This window comes from Macaca mulatta, chromosome 6, assembly GCF_049350105.2.
Source record: "Macaca mulatta isolate MMU2019108-1 chromosome 6, T2T-MMU8v2.0, whole genome shotgun sequence".
NCBI lineage: Eukaryota > Metazoa > Chordata > Mammalia > Primates > Cercopithecidae > Macaca > Macaca mulatta.
The window spans coordinates 163,248,049-163,270,207 of NC_133411.1; the positions used below are offsets into that span (position 1 = coordinate 163,248,049).

Sequence of the window (22,159 nt, forward strand, 5' to 3'; positions counted from 1 at the left end):
AGGCACAGAGTGAGGGAGATGTTCAGCCTTCCTCTCCCGCTTCTGAGCTGCCCTCAGTGATCCTGGTCACAGAGAGCATCACCGAGTACTAACTATGTGCCAGAGGCTGCACTGAGCGCCGTGGCTCTGTCATCCCACTCGGACCTCACAGAGACCCCATGAGATAGGTGCTGTCTTCCTCCCCTTTGTCAGCAAGGAAATGGAGGCTCAGAGACATCAGATAGTCTTATCCAAGGTCATACTGCTAAGAGGTGAGAAAACCAGGATTTGAGCCTGGGCATTCTGTCCCCAGGTGGGCACAGTGCCTTAGAACACTGCCTTCCAAAGCTACCTTGACCTCGTGCCTCCCACAGTCAGCCAGCAGCCAGCAGGGCACTGTGTCCTCAGTCCCAGCCCTTCTTGGACTTGAAGTCCGCTGAAGGGCCATGAACGATTAGATGGGAGGCCCTACTCTAGATCTTTCCCTGGAGGAGATTCTTAAGCTTCATTAAGAATCCCTGGGCAATCTGTCCACACGGCAAATCCAAGTCAGCCTCCAGAGATTCTGATTCAATAGGCCTGGGTCGGGGGCAGGCACATGAGTTTTTTAAACACACCCCCAGGGGCATCTGGCACTGATGGCCCCTGATCCACATGTGGGGGTACGCTGCCAAAAACAGTATTTCTCAAACTCTTTAAACCATGTGCCCCAGTAAGAAATACCTTGGGCATCTCAATCCAGTACACAGATATACACACTCATGCAGTATGACTGAAACATGTTCCTGAAAGAGTATCACCTGTCACAGTATCCCTTATCACCTGAAATGCAGCCTGATATTTAGTATTGTTTTTTGGTTCATTACAAATGCACGCACAATCAATTTCATGACCCCACCTATGGATCGTGCCTTGCAGTTTAGAAAAAAGCAAAAATGCTGTTTTCTCCCCTGGAAGAAAAATGTGCTATCACTTGATGAAGGAAGCTTGGGCCCCAGGCAGCTGCTGACTGCCCTGGCCCTACCAGGCTCCCATTTCCAAGCCTTGAATTTGACTTCTGGTCCAAAGCAGCCAGGCACTGAGAATAGCCCACTTGTCCCCCACAGCGGATTCGGGACCCAGTAGCTCACTGTTACCCCCTGGCTGTGGTCAGGGTTTCTTGGCACAAAGAAGAAAGGCAAAGCAAACCAAAGCTGGAATTATGTTGGTAGGTTGGACAGAGACTCAATTTTCTAGAATCAGCTTCTCCCAGGCCTGAAAGGGACCATGAAGCCATCTAGGTCAAGACCTCCATTTGCCTTTGGAATCACCCAGCCTCTGGCATCCCTGCAGGGTGATGGTCCACCAGGCCCTGCTTACATACCTCCAGTCTTGAGGGCTCAAACTTCCTGGGGCAGTTCATTCCCCCATCCATAGTTCCAATGATTGAAAAAGTTGAGCTGAATTCTTGCAAGGAGGGCCATTTGCTCACTGATTACAGCCTAGGGTGCCAGTGAGCTGTTAGGGGCACATACTCTGCTATGAAGGAAAGTGCTGGGGTGCCTGCTGCTTTGGGCCGTAAGTCAAGCTCAGGACTTGGAATGTGGAGCCTCGCAGGACTAGAACAGGGCCTTCCCAGAAGGAAACCTATCTTTTTCCATAGTGGTACTGATCATTAGGCTAATAAGGCATGCATGCTAAGCATTTTCAAACATACTGTGTTCAGTCCTCGTAATCTATGAGGCAGAGCCTCTTCTTAACCCATTGCACAGCGGAGAACACTGGGGTTTGGAGATATTATTTGTGCAGCTGACTCAGGGCCCCATTGATGGTAAAAGGACTGAGATGAGAACCCTGGTCCCTCTTGCTTAAAGCTTGCACTCTCCCTTCCCCCGCATGGATTGTCAAACTGAGGGTTCAGAGATGTTAAAAATACAAGTAAGCTGCAGAACAGGATGGTGCACTTAGCTGCTCCCCAATCCTGCTTCATCTGATAGGCATCTCTTGGCTTCTTCAGACCGCATTGCTCGGAACCGCAAGACCATTGTGTGCCCGATGATTGACGTGATTGACCATGATGACTTTCGGTACGAGACACAGGCAGGGGATGCCATGCGGGGAGCCTTTGACTGGGAGATGTACTACAAGCGGATCCCAATCCCTCCAGAACTGCAGAAAGCTGACCCCAGCGACCCATTTGAGTAAGTATGAACAACCCTGGCTGGTCCCAGTGGCTACCCAATGACTGCTCCCAACACGCACACAACTCAGGATCACCATCTCCCTTAAAAGCCCAATGCAGAGGGTCCAGCTTCTCAGCCCCACTTAGTACCAAGTGTCAGATATCCCCAGCCAGAAGCACCATCCCTCCCAGCTTGTAACAACAACCTCAGCTCATGGCGCACCAGGCTGGTCTCCACCTTGCCCACTTCTGCATAGTTTGCCAGCATTGCCAGCAGGGGTGAGTGGTCTCTCATGCTCTCTTCCTCAAGCCTGGCATGCAGTTATAACCATTGTCACCAGGTGCCCAGCCCAGTACTAAGCACATTACTCTCCGATCCAATTCAACCCCCTACAACTATATATGGTGAAAATTATTATCCATGTTTTCCAAATGGGGACACCAATGCTCCAAGAGCCTAAGTAATTTGCCCAGGTCACTAGGTACAAATGCAGGTCTGTCTGCCTGCTTCTGGAGCCAATTTTCCCATCATACTGCTATACCCAGTTGGAAGTGTTAGGAAAATAACAGTTTGTCCCACAGCAGAAGTTTGCAGGCTGGGGGAGGGTGATGGGCTGGACTCATAGCATCCTAGAATGTGAAGGCTGGAAGGAACCTACCAATGAAGAATTCAACCCCTTGCAGATGAAGAACTAAGGCTCCAGAAGGAGGAGCTCTGTGAGTGGCTAAGATGGAAATAGAGCCCAGCCCCTCTCTGGTGCTCCAAGCTCTGGAAAGGGCTTCTCCCCAGTAGTAGGCTCACCGTCCTTGCAGCTGTCCTGTGAGCTGTTCCAGCTCTCCTGCAACAGTTGTGGAAAAGATCTCTGGATACAAAGCCAAAGCCCAAGCTCTCCTGCTGTATTAGTTTCCTATGGTTGCTGTGATAAATTACTATAAACTTAGAAGCTTAAAACAACACAAATTGATGATTAAAACTCTGGAGGTCAGAAGCCTGAAATGAGTCTTACTGGGCTAAAATCATAGCATCGGCAGGGCTGCATTTCCCTCTGGATGCTTTGGGAAGAATCCATGTCTCTACCTTTCCTGGCTTCTAGAGGATGCTTACATTCCTTGGCTCATAGCCCCTGCCTCCAACTTTAAAGCCAGAAGTATAGCATCTTTAGATCTGTTTCCTTCTCCCCACTTTCCTTCACACCTCTGCTTCCTTCATCACATCTCCTTCTGACTCTGACTTTCCTGCCTCCTTTTACTTACAAGCCCTGTGATTACATTAATGATATGTGATTCCATCAGGCTTGCCAAGATAACCTCCCCACCTCAAGGTACTTAACCTTAATCACATCTGTGAAGTCTCTTTCGCCACAAAAGGTAACATATTCACAGGTTCCGGAGATTCAGACACTGCCATAAATGGGGAGTCACACCTCTCACCACAGTTTGGCCCCCAGTGAACCACACTTCTCTGTGTCTTACCCTCCCCACCTGAGAAGCAGGGCTGTTGGAAGCTCAGCCATCTTCGTGGGCATGGTACATACATACCCAGGGCTCCTGAGAGGAACCCCTAACAGTATGGGCCCCAGGGCAGGCTCAGAGATAGGAAGAGCTGGGCTTCTTTGAGGAAATGAAAGGTGGCCAGGACAATGGACCAGCCTGAGCCAAGAGTGGAGAGCAAGAGTGGATTCCACGTCTCCAGCAGCAGGTCAAACATTTGTGGTCTTCTCTTGGCCTCTTTTATCTTTTTTTCTTTTTTTCTTTTTTGAGATGGAGTCTCGCTCTGTCGCCCAGGCTGGAGTGCAGTGGCCGGATCTCAGCTCACTGCAAGCTCCGCCTCCCGGGTTCACGCCATTCTCCTGCGTCAGCCTCCCGAGTAGCTGGGACTACAGGCACCCGCCACCTCGCCCGGCTAGTTTTTTTTGTATTTTTTAATAGAGACGGGGTTTCACCGTGTTAGCCAGGATGGTCTCGATCTCCTGACCTCGTGATCCACCCGTCTCGGCCTCCCAAAGTGCTGGGATTACAGGCTTGAGCCACCGCGCCCGGCCAAGCCTCCTTTATCTTAAACACAGTGGATCACTACTATTAGATCCCTTTCTGGACCAAAGATATGGTTTAGCCACGATCATATTATGCAGTCTGCTCCACCTTCCGTATACCTCAGAATCAATCCTCAGTTGACCTAAATCCTTGTAGAATAATACCAACACCAGCAGTAACTAACATCTGGCCTGTGTTGGCAAAGCAATTTCTACTGACATTATTGTGCATGATCCTCACAATAATGTAGGATCCTCAGGTGTTGGTAGAATTACCCTCATTTGACTGATGGAGGCCTTGCAGTTCAGAGAGGAAACAAAACGTGTCCGAGTTGACATGACTGCAGAGGCTGAGGTAGAATAGACTGCTCCAGAAAATGGAATTTTCAGGGTAACCAAGGGGGTAATGGAACCTCCTTTATTGTTTGAACCTTTGCAATAAGCAGACTCATTGAAAGGTACTTAAGGACAGGTCTTGGCCCATCGTCGTCCTCGTTGCACAGTAAGGAAAGGTTAAGACTAGGTCATCCAGCTGGCCAGTAGCAAAGGCCCAGCTAGTGCCTTCTGGGGCTTCAGCCTCCTCATCTGGATATTGAAGTAGCTGGCCTGACCAGAGATCACTGGCTGTTGACCCATCACCTGGGGAGCTTGTAAACACACCCAGGCTTCCCTCAAGAGCAGTCACACTGGAGTCTGGGGGTGGGATGCAGGTATCATTGTGTTTTAAAGCTCCCGGGTGATGCTGATGTGTGGCCATGGTTGATAGTCACTGGCGTGGATGCTTTCTTAGGGGCCCTCCATCCTCTCCCATGATTCCTTCCAGAAGTCTCTCTTCTGTTTTTTACTTGGACAGAACCCTCGGAAGTGGCCACTAGAGAAATTCTGGTCATTTTCTACACAGCTTCCCACCTTCCCACTTGATGGTAGAGTGCCCAGCAAGTGGGCAATCTACAGGCACAGCATGGTGCAAGGATGTTTAAAAGACATGGTTTCAATGGCCGACCCCACTTTCAGTAATAGCTTATCCACTCACTATGAGCAAATTATTTAACATTTTTGATTTTCAAATATCTCCATCCGAAAAGGAGACTAATATTAGAGCTTTGTGAGAGCTAGAGATGGTGTCAGTAAAGTGAGTAGCACACACTGGACCCTCAGAATTGTTACTAGTATTGCCGAACACAGCAGAAACCGGAACAGGCTGGGCAGAGAGGCCTCTCTCTGGAGGCAAAGCCTCAAGCATCCCAAATGCCTTACGGCTGATATCCTACCTATTCCGCGCAGCTCCTCGGCCCCTGCCCCTGCTTTGACCCAGGCTGATTTTCATGTGCAAAGCCTCGATTTCAGTCTCCCATGAAGCACCAAGTCAGAAACACTGTCAGCCTTTCCAGGCAGTAGATTTGTGGCTCCAGCCAAAAAAAAACCAGGACCCCCCCAGTCTCCAGAAGACAAAGGGGAGTCAATACCTTATTTCTTTATAGTACTGGGTACTTTTAGAACTATTCTAGCTGTGTTGATCCATTCTCACACTCCTACAAAGAACTGCCTGAGACTGGGTAATTTATAAAGAAAAGAAGTTCAACTGACTTGCAGTTCCACATGGCTGGGGAGGCCTCAAGAAACTTACAGTCATGGCAGAGGGGGAAGCAAACACATCTTCACAAGGCGGCAGGAGAGAGAAGTGCTGAGCGAAGAGGAAAAAGCCCCTTTTAAAACCATCAGATCTCATGAGAACTCACTCACTATCATGAGAACAGCAGCATGAGGGTAACTGCCCCCATGATTCAATTACCTCCCACCAGGTACCTCCCATGACACCTGGGGATTATGGTAACTACAATTCAAGATGAGATTTGGGTGGGGACGCAGCCAACATATCACTAGCAGTGTGGGATAGGAAGTATAGCCATCACTCTGTTGTTTAGATGGGGAATAGGGCTCAAAGAGGTTAAGTCAGCACTGTCCGATATAATACAAGCCGCATATGTGATACTATCTTTTTAAGGTAAAGAGAAACAGGCAAAATTCATCTTAATAATATATCTTATTTAAACCAGTATATCTCAAATATTATCATTTTAACACGTAACCAACACTTTAAAATTATTGAGTTTTTTCATACTGTTTTCATCCTAAGTCTTAGAAATCTGGTGTGTATCTCACACTCACAGCACATGTCAGTTCACACCAGTCACATTTTAAGTACGGAGTCATCACCTGTGGCCAGTGGCCTCCTTCCTGGGCAGCGCAGGGTTAACCGTTAAACACTGCATCTCAGGTCACACAGCAGGTTAAGGAAAGCAGAAATGAGAGTGAGGGTTCCCAATTCTCATGCCCTATTCTTTGCATGCATCACCTGCTCCTCCAGTGTTCCTGCCTGCCTGGAGGCAGTATATTGTGGTGGCGAGGGGTGTGAACTGTGGCTTAGGTTAGAGATTCACATCCCAGCAGTGCTGCTTTGTAGCCATGGGGCCTTGAGCAAGTTCCCTGTCTGCACTCCAGTTGTACATGTGTAAAATGGTGATGATAATGAGGCCTGCCACATGAGGTCGAGGTGAAGAGTAAATTCATTTTATTAATGAATTAGTTCAATACAGCACCCGGCATATTCAAGCCCTCAGTAAATATTCAGGGGCTCCCCTTTTAAAGGAGTCCTGCCTGTGCTGTAAAGGCTCATCTGCTACTGGAAGGATGAGCTGCTTGGGCAGCTTGTGGGTTGACTAAGGGCTTTTTTCGATCAGCCCACTTCCCATGAGTTTGCACTTCCAAGGACCAGGAGGGGGAATGGAGGTTGCTGCTGGAATGTTTGGATTTGAGGGTTTGGAGTTTTCCAGTGGAGCCAGACAAGGATGTAGCCACTGTGATAGATTTGCACACAGCAAACGCTGGTTGGCCCCTACCAGGTGCCAGTCTTGTGTGAGATACCCTGGGGGACGCCAGCAGTCAGCAGCATGACGTTTCCTCACTTAGCACGGTGCCAGGCGGACTTCCTGTTCCCGTGGGTACTGCATGATTTGTCGTCTCTGTGTCCTTGCTGACGTTGTTTTATCCTCCCCTCAGTGCCTTTCCCTCCCCCAAATTTCCTCTTGTCCAAACCACTTAAATGCCATCTCCCCTGAGCCTCATTCCTTGACCCTTGCCCCAGCCATCCTCCTTACCCCAAAAGCTAGAAACAGACACACTCCTTTCAGATTCCTATAATGTTCTGTGTGTACCTCCCAGAGTCCCTTATGCACCCTCAGTCTTGAGGGGGCTGCCCCACTACACCACTATCCCCTGAAAGACTGATTGACCTCGAGATTCTTCCAGCACCTCCCTCACAACTGGCACGGGATGAACAAACTCATGAGAGAATGAATGAATGGAGTTAATCTTATCTCCCAGTTTAACTGAAAAGACAGAAACGGTGGCTTCTTCTGTAAACACCGCAGCAGAACAAACGTCCATGCTGGGCCTGCTGAGTAACAATTGTCAAAGGAGCATGTTCAAAAACAGAGTCCTAGGCTCCCTCCCGCGGGGATTGTTTCAGCAGGTCTGAGGTGGGACCCAGCAAGCTGTATATTTTTTCATCTCTCTAAGAGATTCTATAACAGACACGCTTGGAGAGACCAACTTGGACCATTTAGTGAGAGGACTAACATGTACATATGTATGATGCAGCTATAGGTCCCATGTGGACAAAGTACTGTGATTTCATTTCACAAGTACTCTTAGGTGTTAATTGTGTAAAGGAACTTCGGGTCCCATTTGGTTAAAATGTAGCTCTTATGAAAGGAAGTTGTAGGCAAGAAAGGGGAATGCCTGGAAGGGCCTTGGATTCCCTGGAAGACACTTGGGCTGTGTTCAGGGGGCATCATGGAACACCATCACTGGGGGAACGGCATTATCAGAGAGCACGCGGCCAGGACATCTGCACCTTCACGCCGTGTTCTTCTTCTCTGACAGGTCTCCTGTGATGGCCGGTGGACTGTTTGCCGTGGATCGGAAGTGGTTCTGGGAGCTGGGCGGGTATGACCCAGGCTTGGAGATCTGGGGAGGGGAGCAGTATGAAATCTCCTTCAAGGTGAGCCAGCCCTCCGGACGCCCCCTTCTTGGTACAGCCTCCTGAGTGCCTGTCCCAGTAGGCGCCTCAGCTTCTGCCTGAGCTTGGAAAGACTGGAGGCCTCAGGGTTCTACAGCCCTTCAGCCCATCGGGTGAAGAAGACAGGGGCTCATGGGCCACTCTTTGTTGTGGTGCGGGGGGGAGGTGTGGGAGGGAAGGGGAGTACCCTCCAGCTGCCAAAGGCTGGTCTTCACCACAGCTCTGACTGGCATTTGCCTTGTGTCTTCTTAAGATGTTGGAATAAGGTCTTGTTTCTACTCAAGATGGCGGGTCTGAGATTGAGATGTCCAGCAAATAAGCAGTGGGCCAGAGAAGCTAGGAAGGCCAAACAGGATACGTAGGCCTAGAGGAGTGCTCTCGGTCACCCCCTCAAGTTTTCCCTTTTGTACCTGTTGCTCTAGGACTTTGACAAAGACCAGTGAGCATAAGCTCCAGTTGTAAAGTCACAGGCCTAGATTCAGATCCCAACTCCATCATCAGTAATTATCTGACTTTGAGCAAGTTAGATGACCTCCCTGAGCTTTCTTTCCTCGTCTGAAATAAAGGAATCATGATAACTACCTAGCTTACAGAGCTATCGTGAAGATTAAGTGCAAGCATGTCTAGAAAGTGCTTAGCACACAACCTGGGAACATGACCAGCAATTAATAATTGGTAGAAATTGTTAAAGTTTCAATGAGTAAATACTTACTGTAACCTACTTGACCAGCCTATGGGCTCTAGAAGCTTTCTGACAGTACTGGTAAAGGAGTTACTAGTTAACTAATAACTAGTTAAGCACCCAAACTTCCAAGGCTGCATTCTCCACTTTATTTGTAGGAGTCTGTCTTGTTCTCAAGTGAAGGCTTGGACCTTCCGAGGGGAGGGTTAGCTCGACCCATGCCCTTGTGGCTTGTCAGAGTCAGCTTCTAACAGCTTAGACCCCTGGCTAAGGCATATCCCCAACCCACGAGGGACAGATAACACCATTACTGAAATGACCCCTGTGAATACACAACTCTGATGCCCCCGAGTCAGGCCTCAACTTTCAATGCAAAGGACCATTGTCAGGCACAGTGAATTAAGGCTCTGGTATTGGCGCTAGAGTGCCAAGATCAGATCCTAGCTCTGCCATGTCCTGCCAGCTGTGTGATCTTGGGCAAGGAATCGTCACCTCACTGAGCCTCGGTTTCTACTTCCATAAAATGGGTTTAATGAAATGTTAATCCTCACAGAGTTGTTGAGAGGATTAAGTGAGACCATGCTTATTAGGTGCGTCTTAATAAATTATCCTGAAGATTATTATTGACACATTAATATTACTATCTGCAACAGTGGTTGGGTAGTTCAGAACTGAAGAACATAAATTCTTGATTAGCCAAAAAAAAAAAAAAAAAACCTAGAATTCTACTGATGTTATTTAGGTTTGCAAAGCAGTTTATATCTTTTTCTTTTCTTTTTTTTGAGATGGAGTTTCAATCTGCTGCCCAGGCTGGAGTGCAGTGGTGCAATCTCGGCTCACTGCAGCCTCTGCCTCCTGGGTTCAAGCAATTCTCCTGCCTCAGCCTCCTGAGTAGCTGGGACTACAGGTGCCCCACCACCACGCCTAGCTAATGTTTTGTGTTTTTAATAGAAATGGGGTTTCGCCATGTTGACCAGGCTGGTCTCGACCCCCTGACCGCAGGTGATCCACCCACTTCGGCCTTTCAAAGTGCTGGGATTACAGGTGTGAGCCACTGTGCCCAGCCAGTTTATATCTATTTTAACCACCAGAGTTCTGAAGTTGTCTCCCATAAGGAGACCAGCCCCCCCCCCAAATAAAATTAATATTCACGTAAGAGGGTAATATTCAAAATATGTAACAACTCTGATGACACAAGCACATACAGTCGGAACAAACACCAAGCTATAAACAGTGGCGCATCCACTCCAGTGTGTAACAAGCGAATTTCAGTCCTGATCATAGCTAACAGGACAGTGTGCCGAGCCCTTCACAAATGCTGACTGGTTTAATCCTCACAACAGCCTTAGGAGAGTGGTACCATTATTATACCCGTTTTACCAGGAAGGCAAGCAAAGCTGAGACCAAGGCCTCACACAGCCAGAAGAAGCAGAACTGGGGCCCGAACGCAGGTCTGCTTGACTCCAAAGCCCATGCTCTGACCTATTTTTGTTGTTGTTTAAATCATACCCAGACTGTTCTGAAAACCTGCCATGTTTTATGGACCTCTGCCTCACCCTTTCTGGGATTTTTTTTTCCTTTTTTTTTTTTTTTTTTTCTTTTTGCCTCTTCTGGGATTATTCCTAATTTACTTGGATATTCTGCAACCTCTTAGTTAATGGAATTAATAACAGTCTAAGTCGGAAGTGGCAAATAGGGCCAGGAACAGTGGCCGAGGTGGGAAGATCTCTTGAGCCTAAGAGTTTGAGACCAGCCTGGACAACACAACACGACCCCATCTCATTTAAAAAAAAAAAAAAAAAGAAAGAAAGAGAGAGAGAGAAGGAGGGGGAGAGGGAGGGAGGGAGGGAAGGAGAGAGAGAGAGATAGCAAATAGGTTTCTACTCCCTGCCTGGCCAACTCTGATGCATTGGTAAGGGCTGCCCCAGGTGGGTGTTGATATGCATTCTGAGGCATTCCAAGCTTACCAGCAAAGTGTAGTCAGTGGGGGAGGGATCTTCTTGTGTTTCACTCACTGCCATATCCCAGGTACCTAAAGCCTGGCCCAGCACAGAAAAGGCACTATGAGACCAATTTTCATGAGTCACAATTTTTATTATTGTATTAAATCCTTTCTAAAATTATATTTATATAAATTATAAATATTCTAAAACTATGTAAAATGTATAAAAGTCTAGTAGTTCTGATATAACACTGTCAGTCATAATTCTGGTTATCATTTTAAAATACTACATATAATAAAATAACTAAATTCGAGACCAACCTGGTCAACATCGTGAAACCCCATCTTTACTAAAAATACAAAAATTAGCCAGGCGTGGTGGTGCGTGCCTGTAATCCCAGCTACTCAGGAGGTGAAGACAGAAGAATTGCTTGAAGCTGGGAGGCCGAGCTTGCAGTGAGCCGAGATCGTGCCACTGCACTCCAGCCTGGCTGACCCAGTGAGACTCTGTGTCAAAAAAATATATATATATATATCAAAAACTTTTATCAAATTTTAACTGTGATTATTCTATTTTTGTCACATATTTAGAATTATTCTAAATTCTTGTCTAAAGGCATTTACAATAAATTCTAGTCCAACATTGGTTTTCATTAAAAAGACTCTAATAAAGTATAAAAAATAATACAATTAAAAGTATACAAATATATATTCCAATTTTATTAAATATCATATTTTTTCAATCTACAACAGACTTTATTACTATGAAGTATATATTACTGTATAGAATCTATAATATCCTCATAATAATCCTATTAAAATATTGTATTAAATACAAAAAAAAGACACCATCAAAAACCCCCCACACATACTAATGAGAACTAAATTCAATCCAAAACATACTTTCCAAGAAAAGGCTAAAAAACACACTAGGTCTGATACAACTATAACTAAAAATTACCAACCTTCCTAAACAAGAGCCCTCCTAACTACAGAAGGCAATCAATATTAGTCTTATCAACACAAGCAGACAATTAATTTATGACCAAAAACTTTGTGAGATAAAGTAGCAAATGTAAGAGGCCATGTTTGCCCATTTCCCTTTGCCAGGAGAATTTCACAAAGCCCCTGACTCCGGGACACTGCAGCAATCTGGAAAGATGTTTTAAAGGCAAAACAGGATAGAACGCATGGCCCCCCATGTCCCTTGCCTGAGTCACTACATTCCCTCAAAGATAAATGACCCTAGTCCTCGCCTTTCTCTGCTCATAAAATAACGTCCGACAAGATTAGTGACTATGCTTCTGTAATCTATAACCAGATGTACTCTAACACCCAAACCTTGATGTAATATTACACATACTAAATCTTCACCACCTATGTATAAACTAAAATACGACATTGGAGGAGTCTGAGAGAACCTTTCTAAAAGCCTCCTCCTAGGCTACAGGCCTTGGTCTAGAATCCTCAACGAGACTTCTAAATAAAACTAATTTTAATTCTTTAAAAGCTTCATTTTTTTTTCTTTAGTTGACAGCAGTTAATAAATAGTGGCTGAATACTCCAAGTCAGTGTGTCCCTGGCCAGAATCAGCCTCCAAGCTCCTAACTGGCTGCTTGGTCTAGAAGACCCCCTTCAGAAACCCCCTCTATGGAGAACAGTGAATGGAGAAAGATTTGCACAGAGGAATTTCTAAACCAGCCCCAAATGATTTCATTCTATGTGTTTCAAAGACCCCTCCACTGATGCTCATCAGGCAATTATGGCAGAACAAATGGCATTTTTCTCCACAGTTATTTACAATAGACGTGGTAATGAAGCCATATTGGAAGTCTCTCACCCGGGAGGGGGAAGGAGGCTGGCTTACATTTCCATTTGATCCAATTATGTCCATCACTTTCCGGAGGAAATGAGACGGTGTAATGAGGAGGCTCCTGAGGTCCGGAAGGGACACTTTTCTCCTCGAGCTTTCTCTCTCCTGGCTTGGAAAAGCAGAGTTCCTGGAGCCAGCAACAGCCCATCTGCCAGTGCACTGTCTCCCAGGACCCTGTAGAAAGGCTGCCTGCAGGGCTGGGGGGAACAGGTGAGCCCATTCATCCCTGGCGGCGCCCTGCTGGAATGCAGGTGTTCTCTTTCAGCCAGAACCGGGCATTTACGAAGGACCAAATTCCCTCTGATTCATCTCTGCTAAGAGATCCCTTTTCTTGGTGACAGAGAGAAGCCCGGTCTGAAAGGCATGAGCGTATTTTCAGAAATTAAGATAAATCAACATGTACCTTCGCGGCTGAGGGCTGATTCCAGACCAAACTGTCTATCCTGATGAGAAAACCCCCAAAAAGTGTTCCAACAGCTCTGAAATTTCTAGAAAAGTCATTAACTTTCCCTTTCCCTCCCTCCTTCTCTGTCTGTCTCTCAGCAGAGCAAAGTTCTCACATGGAAGTCAGAATCTTCCCAGTTCTAGTGGTTGGACAAGTCTTTAACTCCATAGCCTAGCCTCCAGCTAGCTTCATGAGCTGGCCCTGCTGCTCTTCCTTCCCCCTTTTCCTCTTATCCCGTTGCATTAGTCTGGATTCTTGCTTACAGATAACCAAAACCCTGGTCAATCTGATTTAAGCAAAAACCAGAATTGATAGGCTCACACAACTGAAATTCCAGGATAGACCCTAAGGCCGGGCTGGATGCAGGGACTCACTCATCTCACTCGGGCTAGGTCTCTCTCAATGCCTAGGCCATATTTCATCTGAGCTGGCTTCCCTCTTAGGTGGGCTTTTTCTCATGGAGATCCTCAGCAGCCCGTGAAAAGAGAGTCTGCTTTTCCCATCATCTTGTACAAGTCCCCAGGTTGAGTCTCATTGACCTGCTGGCCCCATGCCCATCCCTGAACAATACTGCGATTGTTCACCTGCAGTCACATGCCCATCCTGGAGCCAGGAAGGTGGGGATGGGCTAGTTACCCAAAGGAAAGTCCAGGTGCTATGCCCAGAAGGGAGAATGGATGTGGAGCAGGGCAAACCATAGATGTCTACCTTACCTGGCCAGACAAGACTGCATGTAAGATCCAGGCTTATGGGCCAGCCCCTCTCTGCAGGCCCACACTGTCCACTCCTGAAATGCCTTTCCTTACTCTGGCCAACTCTCACTCCTCTCTCCAATCTCAGCTTATATAGAAGGCTCCCCATGCTGCCTGGGAACCAGCCCATGTTGCATTCCCATATCCGTGTGCTCCCTGGAGGCAGGCAGGAGGTTTTGTCCACCTCTGTATACCCAGTCTCTGGCCCACATCAGTGTTTGCAGTAACTGTTAGTGTGTTAGTGGCATCATTTCCAACTGATAAACCTCCTTGATACTACCCTTCCCAGACTTAGGAGGCCATCTTTGGACAATGGTGTATGGTGGGAAAGGTGCTCAGCAAGGAGGCTCTCCTTCCGTCCTAGGACCCTGGACCAGTTGTTTGACCTCCAGTCCTCACATCCCAGATTGTGCTGATACGATTTTCCTTCATACCCCGCAAGATAGGATCAAATGAGATGCTGTGTGGAAAGCCCTCTGATACACACAGATATGAGGGGTTGTGTTGGATTAGGGGTGGAGGCAGCAGGATGAGCAGAAAGGAAACTGCACAGTGTCCCCAGGAGGCCACAGTTAGGATATCTCCAACTATGAGATACAGGAGACAGAACGTATCCAACCAGGACAATATGACCAAATTAAGTGAGAAAAATGTAGGCTTTGGGGCAATGTAAGTGGATCTATCTTTTGTGGATAGCAATTTGGCAAAATCCATTACATTTCAGAGCAAGCACATTCTTTGACCTGAAATTCCATGCCCAGGAGTTTATCCAAGACAGACAGCAGTGAGCAAAGATTTATTTGCTGAAGTGTCACTTACCATAGCAGAAGATTGAAAATGACCCAAATGCACATCCTTTGGGGATAAATAAGTTAGAGCATATCTAAACGAGAAAATATTACATAAAATAAATTGGAGGTCTCCACAAAAAAACATTTTTTTCAGACAGGATCTCACACTGTTGCCCAGGCTGGAGGGCAGTGATGTGATCAGAACTCACTGCAGCCTCAGCACCCCAGGGTTCAAGCAGTCATCCCACTTCAGCCTCCCAAATAGCTGGGACTACAGGTCTACACCACCACTCCCAGCTAATTTTTTAATATTTTGTAATGATGGGGTCTCCATACGTTGCCCAGGCTGGTCTTGAACTTCTGGCCTCAAGCAGTCTTCCTGCCTCGGGCTCCCAAAATGCTGGCATTACAGGTATGGGCCACTGCACCCAGCCCATCTCATTTCTGAAAATGACTCACAGTGCCATGAAGCCTTTGTCCCTGTTGGCCATTGGGGGTGGGAGGGCTTCAGAGTATAGCCGTCTCTTTCTACCTAATGTGTATCTATAACATTGAATGTGTTCATCATAAGTATGTATTACTTCTGTAACCAGGAAAAGTTATAAGAAGGGGCCAGGCGCAGTGCCTCATGCCTGTATTTCTCACACTTTGGGAGGTCAAGGCAGGAGTATTGCTTGAGCCCAAAAGTTCAAGACCAGCTTTAGGCAACACACTGAGACCTCATCTCTACAAAAAAAAAAAAAAATTATTTTAATTAGCTGGGCATGATGGTGTGCTGTGCTCCTATAGTCCCAGCTGCTTGGGAGGCTAAGGTGGGAGGATTGCTTGAGCCTGGGAGGTCAAGGCTGCCGTAAGCCATGTTCATGACACTACACTCCAGCCTAGGTGATAGAGTGAGAACTTGTCTCAAAGGAAAGGAAAAAAAAAAAGAAGAAAATGTTGGGTTCTCAGCACTCCCAGCCCACCCTCCATCCATATACATTCCAGCACATTGTTTGGGCCATTTGCAAGCTCTGAGATGAGATTCTGCACAAGTCAGCAGTGCGAGACTCCCAGGGAAGGCCTGAGGTCAGGAGTAACTCTGCAGGGTCTGCTTCAGGAGGCAGAGGTGGGCCCCACTGTCCTTGGCAAAATGGAGACAGGTACGAGGGTTCCATCAGGCAGGCTTGCAGAGCAAGGGGGTGATAGAAAGCCATGTGAGGGGACGAGAGGGAGGACACCCTCCACTGCAGAAGTCAGGAAGATCTTTGAGCTCGTTCTGAGAGGAAAATCCATTCTCTCGGTAGAGGAATGAAGACTCACAGGAGACTGGGGCTGGCTTTGTGTGATACTGATATGGTTACTGAAAGGCTAGCCCAGTCCCAGGCTACATGGACAGACTTTAAAAAAAAAAAAAAAAAAACTCTGATTTTTTTTTTTCCATAAAACTCAGTCGTATCAAGAAGACTAAGTGAAACAGGATGTGCGAAAAGAAGGCAGGACACACCCAGAAGCTGAGCAAGGGTAATATTGCGACCTGATGCCCAGAGCGGTTAGGTGACGGGGCAGGGTCCCTCCGCTGGAAGGTGGCAGTGCTAGGGCTAAATCCCAGATGCCCTGGCTCCAAGCCCAGTGCTCATCTCATTCCGCCTGGTGGTAAGAGTAGAGAAAAGGTGTATCCAGTCTAGAGAGAGGCCCGTGTCCCAGGAAGGGCCCAGAGGTCAGGACCAGCCCTGAGAGGGGTTAAGTTGCCACACAGGAGGGAGAAATGATTGCCAAAGGCCAGCCCAAGCACCAGAAGGAGATCCAGGGCCACCACCGGGCACCTGTATGGCAATGCATTTCCCCATCCTTTTCCCTGCCCCTACCAGCACCCTCTGCCTCGGACAGCTGCAGCGCGGCTGCCAGGAACCTGATCCTCATTTCTTTCATTCCCTGTGTTATCCAAGGATGCTGGAAATATGGTCTGATACGTGCAGCATTTTTGTCCTGGGGCCACACATGCCCAGCCTGTGCAAGAGCCGTCTGCTGGGAACAGGGAAGGCGTTCTGCTCATGGCTCTCAGCAAGCCATTTGAAATTCCATGAGTGTCCCTGCCTGGGAGCCTGCTTCTCCCACCACTCCTCCAAGGAGGCGGCTCAATGGTCCGAGAGTCGCCTGTGTGTGTGTTACTCCCTAATCAGCACACACCTACCTCATGGTGCCTTGGCTCTTTCTTCCCTAAAAATGGTAATAAAATAACTTCTTCAAAAGTTTGTTGTAAGAACTAAATGGGATGATACATATATTTGGCCTGGAGCTAACCAAACAGGAGGTACTCAGTAAGTGGCAGCTGTTCTGATCATAACCCTCAGGTAAGGAGGCAGAACAGCACACTATTACATACATGGCTTCATCATCAAACTGCCTGGGTTCTAGTGCAAATTCAATGAGCTAGGGGCTGTGTGACCTTGGGAAAGTGACTTAACCTCTCCTCTTTATATTATTTAGGGGATAGAATAATCTTTACTTCATAGTGCAGTTGTGAGCATGATATTAGCCAAAATATATTAAAAGCTTAACTCAGTGCCTGGAACGTAATAAATGATCACTAAATGATAGCTGTTAATGTCAGCGTGGTTGTGGTTATTGTGATCGGGCTGTGGTTGCAGGAAGACAAGAGTGGAAAGAGGCTGGCAAGACAGGTCAAAAGGCCTTGGCTCCAGGCCCAGTTCTGGAACAAACTCTCTGTAAGACCTTGGACTCATCTGCCCTTTCTCCTGAACTTGTATTTCCTCATCTACAAAGGGGCACCAATAGTCCCAAATTCACAGGGCTGTTAAGAAATATACTGTGAACTGGCAGGCACAGTCACCTGAGAGGTTGTCACCATTCCAGTATGCGGTGGCTCTCAAAGTGTGATCCCTGGACGAGCAGCATTAGCATCACCTGGGAACTTACTAGAAATGCAGATTATCGGGCACCCCCCAGGGTGCTGAGTCAGACGCTGCTGTGGAGCCCAGCCAGCTGTGTTTTAATATGCCCTCCAGGTGCTTCCGATGAGGCTCAAGGTTGAAAATGGCAGCTGTACTGAATGGGTGGGAGGTTGTGGAGAGAGGATGCTCAGGCGTGGGTGTGGAAGGACAGAGGAAATGGGCAGGTTGGTTGGCAGGTTGGCCAACAAGTTCCAACACCTTCACCTGGCTTTCAAGGCTCTATATCTTTGGTCCACCCTTGGCAGTTCGTTTCTGTACCATTTTTTCCAGCGTGGTTTTTAGAACAAAACTGACCAATGACCAGATCATGAATGAATGAATGAATTAGATAATTAATGTTTGTTTGGGGTTTCAACAGTCACAGAAAGAAAAATTCACAAGTCCCTGGGGCAGAAAAGTGAATGCATTGCGGCCAGTTGTCAGCAGCATCCACATAGGGAGTCCAGGGAGTGTGAAGAGGGTAGGAAGTGATAGATGGGAGCAGGTGGCAGAGGGCCTGATTGCAAGCCAAGGGTGACCCCTTTGTTCTGCAGACAATACAAGTGCTGTTAGGGATCTTTGAAGAAGACCATGATAGGGTCGGTCCAGACCCTAGGAAGGCACAGTCTCCGTGGAACTCAGATCTGCCTAGTTCTGGGGGACCCAACCCCAGGTTCCATTTTGGGTTCTGCCATTTATGCACTGAGGAGCTCTGGGTAAAGTGTTAAGTAAACCTCAGTTTCCTCATTTGTAAAGGGTGTGATCGTGCCTCCCTCACCAGGTTGCTGTGAGATTGCTGTATTTCCAAATCTGAGTCAAAACCTAATGTAAAGTAACCATCCCCCCTTGTTGGGGAAGTAACTAACTATAAACACTTAAGGATATTGTTGAAATAGTCATATGTTTAATTTATTAATTTAGATGCACATATGCTTAAAACTGTATCAGATAAAAATACTAGGCCGGGCACAGTGGCTCACACCTGTAATTCCAGCATTTGGGGAGGCCAAGGTGGGTGGATCACCTGAGGCCAGAAGCTCGAGACCAGCCTGGCCAACATGGGGAAAACCTGTCTCTACTAAAAATAAAAAAATTGGCTGGTCACGATGGCGGGCACCTGTAATCCCAGCTACTCGGGAGGCTGAGGCAGGAGAATCACTTGAACCTGGGAGGTGGAGGTTGCAGTGAGCTGAGATTGTGCCATTGCACTCCAGCCTGGGTGACAGAGCAAGGCTCCATCTCAAAAAAAAAAAAAAAATACAGCTTAAATTTAGAAGTAAATTTAAAACTAAAGTTGTTCTTTTCTATTGTTGTTGTTGTTGTTGTTGTTTTAACAACTGCATCCAGTAAACATCCAAAAGCCATCATGACTGAGATTGTCCTTTCATGGTGGTGATACTTCTTGAAACAATATCTTGTTGAAAACAAACTAATACATTCAAAGTAATGTGAGTTTCTTTTCAGCAGGGAATTGTGTAGCATTCGTGCAACGCCCTCCACCAGTAGCGACAGGCCACATGCCCACAGGACACCATATGGATAGCTCACGGTGTCCTCCAAGCTTCCACATTACCTCATTTTAGCCTCACCACAACCCTAAGGAGGTAGGCACAGTAATTTTTCCCATTTTGCAGAGGAGGAAACTGAGGCTTTCAGATTTATAACTTGCTTAACAGTCTGGGTGAGACCTCAGTTCTAATTCCAGAACCAAGCTCCTAACCACTGCCCTATGTGCCTCCTAAGCACACAGTGAATGCTGAATGATTGGTGGCAATTATTATTATAGTCTTTCCCCCAAGTGCAACTGATCAGGGTTTGAACTTCATAGGGGTCCTCAGCTGAGATGCCAACAGCAAAAGCCGTGGCCAGCTGCCAGTCTTTTCCTTCCCTCTGGGCAGGTCAGGTGCCGTGCCATTCCTGGCTGGCTTCCAGGCAGCCATTTCCTCGACAGAGAGAGGCTCTGCCCCAGCCCCTGCTGCCCTCTCGGGTTGCCCTCCATGGGTGAGCCCTTCCGCTGCGCTCTCTTTCTGGGTCCCATTGTGTTTTCCCAATGCACATCACCACTCGTTTCTTTCCCCCTCAGTTTAGGAGATAAGAGCGGGTAATTGTCTTTTATAGACACTGTAATGAAGCCTGTCATCACACAAAAGAAGTTTGCTAATAAAATAAATCAAAGCAGCAATGAAAATGAATGGGGAACAGGCTTTCACAATTAGATTTGTACTTGTCTAGAGGCATGGTGCTTCTAGAGAGAAGACTGCCACAGGGGCAGTGAAAGGGGCCTGGAAACAAGCTGGCAGGATATGTTTGGGAACTCCTGTGCTGGGAACTCCTGTGGTGGAGCGGCAAGGGACCCAGAGCAGACAGCTGCATCCCCCTACAGGGGTGGGAGTTGAAGGGACAGGGCAGGGAGAAAGCTGATAGCAACACAAGGAGAGGGATAGCAAAATATCATCTTGGTGGCCTGTATTTGTCCCCATCTCGAACAAGATGGGTTCCCGGTCAAAGATGATCCAGCTGCTGCCATCCCTGGAGCTCCCCTTCTCTTTGCCCCCAGCTGGACTCTGTTCCTGCCTCTTGGGTGAGAGGACGTTGCTCTTGGGTGGCCAGGCCCCAAATGGTATACAGTGACCTCTCCCCACCCCACCTGACCCCGTCAGAGTACATCTGGGCTGGGGGTGGAGATAGCAGGAAGTAGTGGGGGACAAAGGACGCTTTAGGAGCCAGCTGGAAGAGGAGCCCGTCTGGAGCCCCTGAACTAATCAAGACATGAAACCCAACCCCCACGACCTCATTGAGCAGTTCCAACTGAAAAGAGCACTTTTGCACAGAATCTGGGTTGCAGATGTCCCCATTCCTACCCCCCACCCCACAAATGAGAGAATATGGTAGCGAGATTAATAATAATTTCCTTCTCTTGGTCACTTGCAGGTTTTGCCACCAATTAGTTAAGAAAAAATACTTCTCTCTTTGCACTTCAGTCTCTCCATTTGGGAAATCAGGCCATAGGGTGAAAAAACGTGATGTTGTTGGGCAGAGGACAGGCGCTCTGTAATTTCAGGGTGGTGGTGTTTCTCGTACTTCTGCACGTAGGAATGACTAACAGTCATCCGGTTCTCTAAGAGTCAAGCACCAAGCTAACAGCTTTTCACATGCTGTCTTGTGCCATCTCAACAGCCTTCATCACCCCCACATCACAGATGAGGAGAGTGAGGCTCCCAGGTTCAGTGACCTGCAGGAAGTCACACAGTGGGCATTGGTGGTGTGACGATTGGTATGAGGGAAATCAGGCTGCAGAGTCTGCAGTGTCTGTCTCGGTCTTGGATGGTCACTGCCTCCGCGGTGAAGGAAGGGAGGAGCCTAAAGATACAAAGGACAAGTGACCTGGGCTATGAGCACCACAGGGCCTGGGATCTGTGGCCAGCACCTCACCCCAGCATGTCCTTGGAAGGAGAGTCCCCTCCTGTCTTGGGATCCTGTCTCTCCGTGGCAGAGTTGAGAGTTGTTCGTCACAAGAGGGAGGTGAGCAAGCCGGGAGCACGATGGCGATGCTCTCTCTGGCCTCCTACATCTGTCCCACTTCACCCCAGACAAACTCAGCCAGGATCCAGCCCTAAAGAGATGGCAATGGTGCTTTCTGCCCGAGAAACAAGGAAACCTCGGGCTCCCTGCTCATGACTTACATTGTTGCTAGGATTACTGAAAGCAAAAAAGACAGTTCATCCCTGGAGCCGGTGACTGAAGAATGGATGACACAATGAGGTCGTCTTTCTCTCTAGTCAAGTCCATATGCCCAAGATTTTGAATCAGTCTTGATTCACCTCCTCCTTCGTGACTGAGTGCCTCTTACGGGCAGAGCACTGTGCTAGGCACTGGGGGTCCAATGGCAAATACAACAGATGAGACCCCTGCCAACACTGGCCCTGTGTCTGGCGGGGCCCAGAGGGGTTGGTAAGGACTCTTACGTTAAAAGTGACAGAAAGGCTGGGTGCAGTGGCTCATGCCTGTGATCCTAGCACTTTGGGAGGTCAAGGTCGGGGGATTGCTTGAGCCTAGGAGTTCAAGACCAGTGTGGGCAACATAGGGAGACCTCCATGTCTACAAAAAATAAAAATAGCCAGGTATGGTGGCACACACCTATGGTCCCAGCTACTTGGGAAGCTGAGGCAGGAGGGTCACTTAAGCCTATGAGGTCAAGGCTGCAGTAAGCAGTGATCATGATACTGTACTCTAGCCTGTGTGACAGAGGGAGACCCTGTCTCAAAAATAAATAAATATAAAAGTGAAAACATCATCTTAAACTAGCCATAGCCAAGAAAAGGCACGGCGGGGGCGGGGGGTGGGGGGCTGTCTTCAACAGGCCTGCTTCCAGGTGCTCAAACAGGTGTCTGTTTCCCTCTCTTGGGACTGCCCTGCTCGGCACTCGCTGCATTCATGGACAGGCCCTCCCTTTCTGTGTGGTGCAGAGGTGATCACTGGCAGCTGCA

At 47.7% G+C, this 22,159-nt stretch overlaps 1 protein-coding gene across 1 annotated transcript in view; it reads left to right on the forward strand.

Annotated features, from left to right (window-relative positions):
• The window catches only part of GALNT10 (polypeptide N-acetylgalactosaminyltransferase 10), a 230,771-nt gene that overhangs the window by 187,481 nt on the left and 21,131 nt on the right, over positions 1 to 22,159 (forward strand). Inside the window, exons 6-7 of the mRNA XM_001111603.5 lie at positions 1,976 to 2,159; positions 8,119 to 8,236. Of these exons, the coding sequence (XP_001111603.1) occupies positions 1,976 to 2,159; positions 8,119 to 8,236 (302 nt within the window). The remainder of the gene's footprint in view (positions 1 to 1,975; positions 2,160 to 8,118; positions 8,237 to 22,159) is intronic.